Genomic DNA, 13,180 nt, shown 5'->3' with positions numbered 1-13,180 from the left:
TGCAAAGTTACTGCCGCACCCCCCCCCAAAAAAAAAACCCCAGGGGGGAAATGGTTTCCAATATGAACCCGGAAGCTTAATCACTGTGTGTATGTGCGCGTCTCTACCATTATCAACTCTATGCAGGGGAGCGGGAAAAGGAACGCGAGCGGGAGGGGCGAAAGCGAGCTGCGCGTCAGCGCGCAAAATAAAAACGTGAGGAGGTGGGGCAGGGAGCGGCCGATCCCAGCGGGGAAGTGCGGCCAATCGCGGGCCGCCAGTGTAGGAGGCGGGACCAAAAGAATAAAGAAAAAAATAATACGCAGTTGGTGTGGTGGGCGTGGCTTTTTAGGGCCCCGCCTCCTATTCGTATGTGCGGGCAGCTTTGGCGCTTCTCAGGTAAGAGAGAGAGGGAAAGGACGCACGCGGGAAAAAGAGAGAGAGAGGGGAGGGGTGCGGTGTCGCGCGTGCCGGGTCCGTTGCTCCAGAGCGCGGGAATTCGAGGGCGGACTCTGGCGGGAACTGTCTGGCTGAGGGCGAAGCTCAGTCCAGTGTGCATTTGCTTTAAATGAAACCGAAACCAGGCACAGAGAAATTAATAAAAGACCCACCGGATGTCAAAGAGAAAAACAACTACCAGACTTTTACTACTACTACTACTAATAATAATAATAATAATAATTTTTATTTATACCCCGCCCTCTACCCCGCCCTCCCCAGCCAAGGGCTCAGGGCGGCTAACAAGCAATAATAAAAACAAGTTGAATGAATACAACTTAAAAACCAAGATTAAAATACAACAATACTGTTGAAACAGTAAAATGTTAAAATGCAGCCTCACCACAGGAGGAGAAAGGAAAAAGAAAGACATCTGAAGGCAGCCCTGTTTAGGGGAGCTTTTAATGTTTAATAGACTTGTATTTTAATATTCTGTTGGAAGCCGCCCAGAATGGCTGGGGAAACCTAGCCAGATGGGCGTGGTATAAATAATAAATTATTATTATTATTATTATTATTATTATTATTGCCATCAAGGTGGCGTCTGTAGTTTTAAAGGCAGCCACGGCCAGGAGTGCCTCTGAGCATGTGGTGAAAGCTGAGGAAAGCTCCAATGGCCGGCACTTCCTTACTCCACTCCCCACAGATTCCCTTATTGTTTTTTTCATATATTTAGTCCACCGCTTGATTTTTTTAAAAATTAAAACCTTAAAAGAGGTTTCCAGAAGACAAAAGCAAGTGAAACCAGCAGAAATTCGCAACCTTACATTTTACAACCCCTTGTGTCCCTAATCTGCCCTGTGTTCCTGTAAAGAAGGGCTGTATATAAATTTAAGAGATAAAAAAAGCATAAATGTTTTAAAACACACACAAAAAGTTAACATCCTAAAGCAGATTACAATCCGCTCAGCTTTCTAAGGTAGGCTTGTCAACAGGAATCTTAGAATCATAGAGTTGGAAGGGACCTCAAGGATCATCTAGTCTCAGCCCCCTGAAATACAGGAATCTCAACTAAAGCATCGATGACAGATGCCCATCCAACTTCTGCTTTAAAAGTGTAGGAATCTAGGATGAACAGGGAGGAAGGACTTCTTTTTTGCTTCCAGTGGGATGATGTAATTTTATTTTTTGCTTGTTACAGATGCTTTGCATTTTGGTTGTGAGCTGCCCTGGGGAACTGAAAATGGTGGGAAAGGCAAGAGTATATTAATGCTCTTTTTTAAAAAAAATGCAAAAGGCACGGCCAGGCCAAGCTAAAAACCTAACCACGACCCGTTAGGGCTTACCAAGCGAGTCTCACAAAGCAGTTTGCATTAATACATGTATAAAAATAAACCATCCGTTTTGAGAAGTTGTGTATAAATCAAACAAACACAATGGGAAAATAATTGTTTTGAAAGCAAGGTCATTTATTTAAAGAAGTGGGATTCTGACTGGGTTCTAGATAGAGTAGTAAATGAAGGTTGAGCTGGAATAATGGTTGTAAGGGTTGAGATAGCCTGTCTGCAGGCCTTAATTTGAACTCCCTGGAGTGGGCTATTGGTGCCAGGACACAAAGGTATAGTAACAGAGAAAAGGTTGCCTCTGAACGTGTGCAGAGTTCTCTGTCACTGCTGAGAATCCATAAATGTTGCCTCACTTTTTTACAATTGTATAAAAGGCCTCTAAGTTGAGTGAAGGCCTTCTGGAAAGGTTTGGGCCTTGGTACTTGGGGGGGGGGGGAGTCTGTGCTGTAATTAATTATTTTAAAATTTATGCTCAGTTTATTTTATTCCTCGTGTCATTTGTTACAGAATGTCTATTGTCCCTGTTTTATCTTGCAAATTTTAAGTAAGAATTGAGCTGAACTTTAAAAGGAAACATGTTGGATGTTGTATCAGCTGAATGGTGGTTGCAGGGATTAAGAACATAAGAAGAGTTGCTGGATCAGGCCAATGGCCCATCTTTCCCAGCATCCTGTTCTCACAGTGGCCAACCAAATGCGTGGGAAACCTGGAAGCAGGAACTGAGTGAAACAGCACTCTCCGCTCCTGTGATTTCCAGCAACTGGCAATCAGAGACATAGTTTCTCTGACAGCAGAGGCAGAAGATAGACATTGTGGCTAGTAGCCACTGATAGCCTTATCCTCCCATTATTCTTTTCCGATCTTCATTCAAAGCCATCCAGGTTATTGGCCATCACTGCCTCCTGTAGGGTCAAGTTCCATAGTTTATAGTTTTGAGAGCCAGTGTGGTGTAGTGGTTAAGAGCGGTAGTCTCGTAATCTGGGGAACCGGGTTCGCGTCTCCGCTCCTCCACATGCAGCTGCTGGGTGACCTTGGGCCAGTCACACTTCTTTGAAGTCTCTCAGCCCCACTCACCTCACAGAGTGTTTGTTGTGGGGGAGTAAGGGAAAGGAGAATGTTAGCCGCTTTGAGACTCCTTAAAGGGAGTGAAAGGCGGGATATCAAATCCATACTCTTCTTCTTCTTATGAGCTACTAGGAGAAGGATTTTCTTCTGTTTTTCCTGAATCTTCCAACATTCAGCTGACTTCAAAAGAGCAGGTTTTTTTATTTTAAAAATTGTATTTATTTTGATATTTAGGAGCTCACACTTAATAAATACTTAGCCCAATGAAGCATGGAGAGGTACAAAGCGGGAGAGTGACAATGAGTGTGAGGAGGTATCAGCCATTTTCTGTTTTGTAATCAATTTAATTTTTTTAATTGTTTTTAATTAGATTTTGTAATTAATTTAATTTGTAATTAATTAATTTCTCTAATCATTGTCCGTTTCTGGCAGGAAATGCCACCACAGCAGCTGATTCGGAACTTTCACTTTGAGCTGTATGCAATTCTTAAAATAGAAGATTTGCATTAACTGAAACAGGCTTCTCAGCACTTTCACCCTTATCTCTTCCTTAATTTTGTGGTTGTGTGTTTTCAAATATTTGCTAGCTTATTTCACTTGGTGTGGAGAAAGAGGAATCTGATACAAGTGAGCTCACTTTACGGAGATTTACAGCAGTATAGGTCGGCTGCGACGGTATTATTTTAAAACATTGCTTATAAGGTTCCACTGCCTCTGCAAGATAAAACAGAAGAGATTTTTCAACTTCCCCACAATTTAACTTGTTAAATTTAAGTCTCAGGTTAGGAGAATCCCACTTTCTATTTTTGCGGGGGGGGGGGGATTTATTATCCAAGCCTGCAGTTCCCTGAATTCACAACTACATTTTGATTTGATTTCTTAGTAAGTCCTTATGGAACCAAATTCCGAAAACAGAAGATATGAAACGAGGAGAAATGCAAGAGCAAAAGAACCGGTAGCCAAATCTCGGATTGACTGGCAGCGAACTAAGGGAAGATGTATATTGTTTGATAGCGAGGAAGAGAGTGATGAAATTACATCAGCTTCAGAAAAAGAACTTGAAACCAGTTCAGATGATGATTCAGATGAGAGAGAGAAAGGTGAACCCATACACAATGAGGATAAAGATGAAACTTCGGTGAACGCAGGTGGCCTTCCAGATGTTGAGACAGGTGATGATTGTGCAGCAGGAGAGGACGCAGATGAAGAAAGCATCAACCTTGGGAAACGCAAGAGGTCTCGGAAAACCGTACTGTATGACAGCGACGATAGTGACAATAGCAACATTGTTAGAAAAGTGATTGCCAAACGCAGTTGCATAATTGATGAGAACGACTTGTCCACTGAACACACATCACCTGCAGAAAAAGAAGCAAAGAGAAAACAAGGCAGGCTAATGAAACTGCAGGAACTGTCCCAACGGCGATCTACTCGAGCTTCCGGCCTCAGTGAATGTCATGAGGTACATTTTTTATTCATTTGCAGAATGTATTGTTGTGCTTGCTGTTCTCGTGCAGATTTGGTGCTCGTGAGAACTTTCATTGGAAAATGCTAAAAGTAAAAAGGAACTGCTGCTACTTATTGCAGGAACTCATACAGTATACTACTAGGCCCAGTCCCTGAACCAGAAATAATCTTGACTTGGCTCTGGTATTGTTATGGCAACAACTTTACTGAAAACAGGAAGGTGACTGCCTTGCATTTTGGCTTCTCTCTACTTCCCAAGCTAGGACAAGTTATCTGAAATTGTACAGGCACCTTTTTACATCAAGGCAGTGATGCCAGTTCAATTGTTGAGAGTAGCCATGGTCTATTACCCTACCTTGGGTGGTAATGGGTGTTTGGGAGTGGTTTGCCAGTGCTTTTAAAAGTGTGTGTGTATAAAATATGCTTCAAACCACTTGAAGCATGTGTTGTGTTGAGCTCTTTCAATTAATTTTGTTTGATTTGCTCAATGCAGAAAGCTGAAAGTCTGTAAATTTTGTTAATAAGACTGATTTGAAATGAGGGTTGAATAATTTCGACTGCAACTATATGAAATGATCTGGACCCTGCACTCATCCTCTGATGCCCTTCTTCGTGTGCCTCCTCTGCAAGAGGTCGGGAAGGTGGCAACATGAGAACCAGCCTTTTTTGCACTGGCTTACCGTTTGTGGAATGCTCTCACCAGGGAGGCTTGCCTCACTCCTTCATTACGTATCTTGAGGCGCTGGGTGAAAATGTTCCTCTTCTCCCAAGCCTTTGGCTGATTAAACAATTGTGGCCTTTTAAACTGGGGTTGGGGGTATTTTTTTGTTTGTTATTATGTTATATAATTTTGTGTGTTTATATTCTAAACTGCCCTGTGATCCTTGAATGATGGGCAATATGGAAAGTTAGTTATTAATAATAATATGTTATGGTAACACAAATGAATTTAAATAAAGGATTCAAATAAGCCTCTGCTTCTTAATGTCACTAGGGTTCTGAAGAGGATGTGATAATAGAAGATGATTCTTCCCATTCATCTCTCACACCTGCTGAAATCAGTGATGCATCTGAGGTTGACAGCATGAAAGATTTCATAGTTGAGGAGGAGGAGGAGGAGTTGGAACAAGAAAACTCTGAGGAAGACAAGAGCCAGTCACAAAAGAAAAAGCAAGCTATGTCAGGCACATTGCTGCAGAAGTGCTTTCCATACTGTAAGGTTAAAATAAAAATCCTGTAAACATCATTTATGTAGTGTCACAATACAATATTTATTAGAGCCCCACCAAACATTATTTTTTCCATGTAGGTAACTCATGTAAATCATCAGTCTGACAACCATACTGATATTTTTATTTCTTACAGTGGCCCATGTTGATCATTTTGTCCATTTCCAAAGAGTTGTAAAGGCGTTTCTCATCAATGCAGTTGACAATAACTTTTTGATGTCATTATATGGTAAGCAAATGTGGATTTTCTTAATCAAAAGGCTTTTTAATCACCTTTTAAAATTATTATTGAAGCAAATAAGTGTGTTACTATACGTAGCTTTGTGAGACTAACCAAGCATATGATAATTTGATTTCCTTCTCTTTCCAACAGAGGGGAGAAGACAAAAGAAGTATGCAAAAGAAATGTTGACTTCCCTTCGCTTCTTCGACAATGATTTTGTTCGACCTCGTGTTGACAATTTAGTGGCGAGAAGTCGCTGGACAGAAAAATATACGGTATTGGGGTATTGTTCAATGTTCTTATAAATGACTCTGATGAGGTGGTGCCTTTCAGATGTGCAGATGGCTTGAAGCTGATAGGGATAGCTAACACCATGTTATAGAAGATAGCATCAAAGTGATACTGACAGGCTGGAACACTGGACTCAAAACTGATGGGAATTGGAAGAGGATGTATTAATTATATCTACTTCTCTATAGAGCCATGTATGTGGGTTAACAAACAAACAAAGGAATATGACTGCAAACCTGTATTCAAAGTGCAGGGCTTAGCAGACTCTCCGATGGGGAAAACCACTGAGCCTAGGGCTTGCCAATCGGAAGGTCGGCTGTTCGAATCCCCGCAACGGGGTGAGCTCCCGTTGCTTGGTCCTAGCTGTTGCCAACCTAGCAGTTCAAAAGCACGTCAAGTGCAAGTAGATAAATAAGTACTGCTCCGGCGGGAAGGTAAGCGGCGTTTCCGTGTGCTGCTCTGGTTTGCCAGAAGCGGCTTAGTCATGCTGGCCACATGACCCGGAAGCTGTACGCCGGCTCCCTCGGCCAATAAAGCGAGACGAGCGCCGCAACCCCAGAGTCGCCCACGACTGGAGCTAATGGTCAGGGGTACCTTTACCTTTAAACCTTTTCTTTATCCTGTGTCAGCTGTGTGCAGCAGCAGACTTCCTTCCGCCCGTCTGTGCAGTTAATAGACAACACACTGAAATAAGTTTGTAGTTTTTTTACTTACAGATTTAAGGTATCAGTTATGCATTGTACTATGTGGCAACAATGGAAATTGCAGACAAAAATATTATTGGGTAGAACTAGAACAATGTTACTATTGCGAGGCACATCCTCCTTCCATGGCTCACATTGTGAAGGAAGAGAATGAGGAAAGGAAGAGAAGGAACACGTCACTTCCTCGCAGGGGGTGAGGGGGCAATGACCTAACTGAGCCTACTCTAGAAATTAAGAGCTCTGTGGTCCTTAACCAAGCAGTTGAAATTAAACAGATAAATATATGAATGTTTAGTATTGTTGGATTGCAATAGTTGATTCTGTGGAACAAGTGACCAGCAAAATTTCCAACCGGATATCTTTTTTCCAGAAACGGGTGGATAGTTATCCTGACATCCGCATAGTTGAGGGAATTGGAGAGCACCGTTCCTGTCAGGCCTGTGAACTGCAGAGGCACTGTAGGTTCACAGTGATTCTGTCAGGGAAATCATACGATCGTGAGAAAATGCAAGTAGACGACTTCATGTCACATGACAAGCAGGTAAATTTTGTTCCCAGGCTACAAAACTGCTAAGAACCAAAAAGTTAAAATGCATTGCATATTTTTTTTTGTGAGATGTTGATGTTAATATCTTTTAGCCTCATGCTTCTTTTTAGTCTACTTTTGGGTAATGGGTTTTTGGCAGTGGTTTCAAAGATTTCTGTTGCTTGTATTAGTGGCTAAGTATATAATACTTGAAAATCCCAGATGGCTATGAGAAATTTCCTCTATAGTGCTTGTTTATGAACAAGCTGATCATTATGATATCCTTAAAACTACATTCTATCAAGAAGTATATAGCAAGCTTTACTAAGAATAATTGATGTCTATATGCTAATTAATATACTTGCAAATAATAATCCTGACATAAATTTTTGGGTAATTTTATTTTTTTTTTAATTAGATTCATCTTCTCTGTGTGTATATCTAGATCTAGATATATAGTGTCAACAAGATAGTTCAGGTGGTTAGATCATGGCGCTGATAATGCCAAGGCTGTAGGTTTGATCCCTATATGGGGCAGTTGTCTATCCTTGCATTGCAGGGGGTTGGATGAGATGATCCTCAGGGTCTGAGTTCCAACTCTACAGTTCTGTCTGTTAGAGAGACCAAGGCTTATGGTATAACAGTAACTTGTATACTTGGCATATTATTTATCTGTGAAAAATTATCCCTAAACCTTGATCTTCAGAATTCCCTATAAATTGACAGTGCTTGGGTTGGTTTGACTATATGTGTAAACTGATCAATGGTTTATCTGACTTCATATATAAACGAAGTAGATAGTCTTAGATAGTTGTACAAATAAGCTAAGCATGGGAACTGAATTGGTGCACTCCAGAGGCTTTGATTTTGCAATGTGAGAATTATATACTTCCAAGAGTATTCGGTCAAACTCCAGTGGTGTGTTGACAACATCTGTTGTACATATGTGCAGTTTTAACTGGGCTAGTGTACCTGTGGGGCTCCTAATTTCATATTCCCTAACTTTCTCAAGCAGAGTGACTCTTTAGATTTACACTGGTGTGACTGTTCTACTGTATAAACCTAGGCTTTGCAGTGTTTATGTTCTATAACCAGGGTTTTTTTTAAAAAAAATATATTCCCTTGCAATTCAGCTAGTGTTGAACAGGGTATGCTTTGTGAATTACAGGTAATAAGTGCATACCAACAAAGATTTAATCCTTTTAATTTATTATTTCAAACATTTCGAAGCCCCAGTGGCACTGGTATTAGAACTGATTAAAGCAAGTGATCACCTCTGTGCCTTCCTGAATTGACATTCTTAGGGTAGCAGTGGGAAAAAAGGGTCGGTTTTCATTTATGCCAGTGATGCCTTTGGAAAAGTGGCGAGTGTGGAAGTTAGATTCAGTTAGATATCGATAAATGTCCTGCTCAGGTTTTGTCATACCTTACTTGTTTAATTGATGAGACTATTGCATTGCCCATTATTGCCCAAGACCTGCCCAGTAAAAGAGCTTTCCTTTTAATAATACAGGCGTTGCAGATTGGCATTGTGTGTAAAAACCGTACTGAAGCTTATCACAACCTGAAACATTTTAAATACAAGCTGTATCAGAATTGCTGCTCTCTAATGACAAGCAATGGATTCCAGGATGCACCAGTCAAAGATACAGTGTACAGAGTTTTCACACAGCTGAATAATGAAGGCTGGATTAAAAAGGTACAGTAGAACTGATTGTACATAAATTCTATTGCTTTGAAAGCAGGGGAAATTAATAATCAGTACAGCACTTAGTATTTTGTGGACAGAACTGTAGGCCATTCAGGTGTGGAGGGTGAAGAAAGTAAGAGGGTAAATTTAAGTGCTCATAAAGTGCAGTTTCAGGAAAAGTTGACTGAAAGTAGCTCCTGCTTTGAAATTAGTCCAGCTGTACCTCCTATAATGATTAATGTGATCATATTTCTGCAGGGAATATATTTACCAACATAATAATTACCCAGTGCCATGATCCTAGAAAGCAAGCCCTGTTTTTAAACCAATGAGATTTTGTTTAAAAGACTACAGAAGATTCTGGACTTGTTTCTAATATTGTTAGTGTGTCATTTTGTGATTAGGCAGTGAACAAAAGGATAAAATGAGAGAGGGAGCCTTGCATAGAGGTTGCTGCATCCTCTTTGATCCTGGCAACTGTGCCACTTTGTTCAGACTCCTTGCTAGGCTTTATTTAACCTGCTAAAAGTATGCCATCCTGCTGCTTTCACTACTTCAGCAAATTTAAAGACTAGAGTACAGCAGTTTGCTTTTTAAAATGCTTTCTATAGCAGACAGCTTTATAGTATTAAAAGAAAAAAATTCCTAGGGGTCAAGATTACTCCTTTCTGGGAGAATTTTAAGACCAGCTGTAGCAGGTATTGCAAAAGGTATATTTAGATCAATATAGGCAGGTGTGGTATTTGTCTTGCATGAGGCTCATCAATAAAGTTTCCAAGAGAGCATGACTTACATCCCTTTCACACTTGTATACAAGGCATAATTTTGACAGGTGCAATCTTGTGTGATGGAAAGAAGATGTTACTATCAAAATTGTGCACTGTGCTGCTGTTAAAGCGAGGAATTCATTAGTGATCTGAAACCAATATACTGAAACCAGTATAGAATCTAGGTTGTTGACTGGGACATCCCACTGCCAACATGCAGTATAAGGTTTCTGCTGAGGGAGCTGCACTGGCTGCCAATAGGCTACCACAGGCATAGGCAAACTCGGCCCTTCAGATGTTTTTTGGGACTACAAGTCCCATCATCCCTTGCTAACAGTACCAGTTGTCAGGGATGATGGGAATTGTAGTCCCAAAACATCTGGAGGGCTGAGTTTGCCTATGCCTGGGCTACCAGGTGCAATTCAAGGATTTGCTTTTAGTATTTCAACATTTTGGGACCAGGTTACCTAAGGGAACACCTTGCCACATCCATCCTTGCCGAGAAACTGCGCTCCTCAGTTGGGGCACTACTAAGAGAAGTACCTAGCATTTTGACATTTTGGTGGCTTTTGAAATACATATTTGTTCTAAGAAGGCTTTCCCTGAAGTGTGGCCCAATCATTGTGTGGAATAATAATTCTACAACTGTATAAATGGTTTTGCTGCTTTTAGTTTACTGGGTTTCTAATCTTTTTTTATTACTGCACATTGCTTCAGTAACTTTTTAATTGGTTTATAAGTGTGCAAATGAAATTTAAAAGGAACATAAAAAGTTCCACCTTTAATTTAGGTCTGCTAAAATGATACTTTGTTTTCTTTCGTTTGAAGCAATATTCTGAACTTCAGAAGTACATGGTACGTGCTGAAAACTTCAAAGACGAAAAAAAAGACTTGATGTCATCATTTTTTTAAAAAGGCATCTACTTACAAACGTGCTTTCCCTTGACTGGTGATAGTATTTGAATATCATGCTGCGTTCCAGCTGTTTTTCTTTTTACTGCAAGACAATCAATGTGCCTGTATGTTGTTATGGATACTAATAAGTTAATGTGTATTTCTTTTTCATAGTTCATTTTAATTATCAAAATAATCATCTAAGGACATTTTTATAGTGGAAGTCATCTCTTCTGTGTTCTTGAACACCAGGCAGCTCAGCTTAATGATCTAAAATGAAAAACAGTCTCTGAATAACCCGGGTGTTCATTCAGGAAATGAAATTTTATGCGCAGTGATGCCCAGGTGAATTGTGCCAGTGTATGAAAAATGCTTGGCTTCAATTCTTTTTGAAAGAGGAAAGGTCCACATGGTGAGAAGCCCAAAGGCTGTAATATGCATACTGCTTTCCCAGCACAGTGTTTAAAACCAGCTGTAAACCAGGTACATTCCCACCCCCCAGGACACAGGGCAGTAACAAATTAGCTCTCTAAAACCAACAGGCCATCATTGTTTATGCATCCTGGAGACCCAGAATTCATGGACTTGCATTTAGCCGGCTGAGCGGTAAAAGAAATAAATATCTTTACACTGCTAGCAATATCCGTTTTCCATTTCTGTAGCATTTGGAAGGGAAGATGCTTTACAAGACTGATATGCAGAGGCTTCTGCTCATTCTGTATGACGTAATACCCAGTTGGGTCTGTTTCCATTTTCGAGTCAGGGAATTTGATGAATGCTCAGTTCATCAGCTTGACACTGACTGTTCAGTAGCAGCTTCAGTTAGACTATTGGCAAGTGGGGTCTGCAAAACAGTCTTAAAGTGTGCAGTGATCGTGCTCAGGGTTCCAGCAATGCCCTTTTCCAGGATTCACATGCATATACTATGTTCTGGGCTCCCCCACTCCAACAGCCAACTAGTATTTTATAGCTACTGAGCATGCGTAGTCCTCATTGGGCTGTTTCAGGTTTGTTTCGCTCACTTTAGTGTCTTCCCCACTGCCCTGTTCATCTTTTTTTCTCCTCCTGAAAACCGCGGACCTTTCCCAAGCCTGCTGCACAATGATCCACACTTGGAAAATGAATTTGCTCTTAAGTGTATATGGGATGATGGCCCAGTGCATACTTCAGAGGAGTTCAGAGTTCACTCAGAGCACCCTTCCTGTATATTAACTTGGATAGGTGAGTTGGGCAGCCTTGATATATATGAATTACAGATCAGAGACACATCCAGTTTTTGATTGTGGGCAATATGAAGAGTGGGAAGCCTTTGGCCTCTAATTCAGACATACAGTAAGTTGGGGTCTTTAATGAACAGGTGTGCTTTCTTCCTCTTCAGTAAGCTGAATAGATGGTGTTTCTGCTCTGTTCATTTCCACTGTGTCACCTGTGTGAAAGGCTATAGCTCAATGGTAATCTTCTTTTGCGTGCAAAACGTCCCAGGATCAACCCCCAGCATCTCGAGGTAGGTCTAGGAGGCCCCTGTCTGAAACCTTTGGGAGCTGCTGCTAGTCACTGTGTGCAGTACTGAGCTAGATGGACCAATGGCCTGACTTGATTTGAGTCAACTTCCTGCGTCTATTATAAGTTTGGGCTTCAGATGTGAATGGAAGCAGTGATAATCCAGGAACAAACCTTCCTTTTGCTTGTGGGCTTCCTAGTGGCATTAGTTTGGAAACAGAACATTGGACTACCTGGATCTTTAGTCTGATCCTATAAGGTGATTCCTATACTATGTTCATCATCTACTCGCCAGGTGAGCCCCAAGTCACCCAAGTGCCACCACAGCTCTTATCAGGTACAGCAGGGCAGCAGCAGTTAAGGGGGTATGAAAGGCGAGGCTAAGGGACAGTGGGAAAAGCAAGTGCACAGACTCTCTGTGTGCAACTCCTTAATGCGCTCAGGTTTATTGCGACGAGTAAAGGTCTAAAGTTTGAGTGCAGTGTTAACATTCTTAAGGCTCTGGTTCGCTTTAGCAGCTCGGCTGTGCCTGCTGTGTTTGACAAAGGTGTTCATAAGCCCCACCCATGTTTGCACTTGGTAAATAGAAGCATATTAAGTGTAAGGAAACGGAAAAGATATGAATCAAGTTCTCTTCGCATAAACGTGGGAGTTTTCGCACCTTAAGAGAGCAAGCCATCCTCTGATGCGATCAAGTTTCTCCTAACTTTTGAATTACAGAGGAAAGCTCCCCTTAATTCTTGTCATGGTGTCTTTCTCTATCCTGACACGCTACCTTTTCAAAATCAACCATAACTTAGGCTTGCACTCTACATAAAGCTGTACAATAAACTATTCTTTCACTATTTCCCATCCGTCTCTTGCCTGCCTATTATTTGTTCCCCTAACCACTTCATGCATTTGGGGTTGACTTACCAGCCTGCAAGCGTAGCTGGTCAATTAACAAGGAAGGAGGACAGAGGCTTAACACTGATTGGAAGAGGCTTGTCAGTTCACCTACAGGCACTGTTGAGGCTGGTTGTACCCAAATTGGTTTGGAAAAGGAAAAAACATAAGCCTAC

General features: G+C 41.2%; 1 protein-coding gene across 4 annotated transcripts; it reads left to right on the top strand.

Annotated features, from left to right (window-relative positions):
* Positions 1 to 207: 207 nt before the first annotated feature.
* On the top strand, positions 208 to 12,969 carry CCDC82 (coiled-coil domain containing 82). 4 transcript variants are annotated; one of them, XM_081002205.1, is made up of 9 exons: positions 1,633 to 1,881; positions 3,261 to 3,392; positions 3,712 to 4,290; positions 5,290 to 5,509; positions 5,661 to 5,753; positions 5,898 to 6,022; positions 7,113 to 7,283; positions 8,782 to 8,967; positions 10,554 to 12,969. In XM_081002205.1, the coding sequence occupies exons 3-9, from the start codon at positions 3,721 to 3,723 to the stop codon at positions 10,635 to 10,637; spliced, it is 1,449 nt and encodes a 482-aa protein (XP_080858331.1). In that variant the 5' UTR covers positions 1,633 to 1,881; positions 3,261 to 3,392; positions 3,712 to 3,720; the 3' UTR covers positions 10,638 to 12,969. The 4 variants fall into 4 exon arrangements, with proteins under 4 accessions (XP_080858330.1, XP_080858333.1, XP_080858331.1 ...); XM_081002204.1 differs by lacking the exons at positions 1,633 to 1,881; positions 3,261 to 3,392 and adding an exon at positions 208 to 378; XM_081002207.1 differs by lacking the exons at positions 1,633 to 1,881; positions 3,261 to 3,392 and adding an exon at positions 875 to 1,396.
* The last annotated feature ends 211 nt before the right edge of the window (positions 12,970 to 13,180 follow it).

The sequence above is a fragment of the Podarcis pityusensis genome, assembly GCF_964106645.2.
Source record: "Podarcis pityusensis genome assembly, chromosome: 4".
Classification (NCBI taxonomy): Eukaryota; Metazoa; Chordata; class Lepidosauria; order Squamata; family Lacertidae; genus Podarcis; species Podarcis pityusensis.
This window is presented reverse-complemented; position numbering and strand designations above follow the sequence as displayed.

Excerpts from the sequence above, each read along its gene's own strand:
- CCDC82 (XM_081002204.1), top strand. The coding sequence starts at position 3,721 with ATGGAACCAAATTCCGAAAACAGAAGATATGAAACGAGGAGAAATGCA. Across the intron at positions 4,291-5,289 it reads GCCTCAGTGAATGTCATGAG|GGTTCTGAAGAGGATGTGAT; the intron begins GTACATTTTTTA and ends TAATGTCACTAG. Across the intron at positions 6,023-7,112 it reads GCTGGACAGAAAAATATACG|AAACGGGTGGATAGTTATCC; the intron begins GTATTGGGGTAT and ends TCTTTTTTCCAG.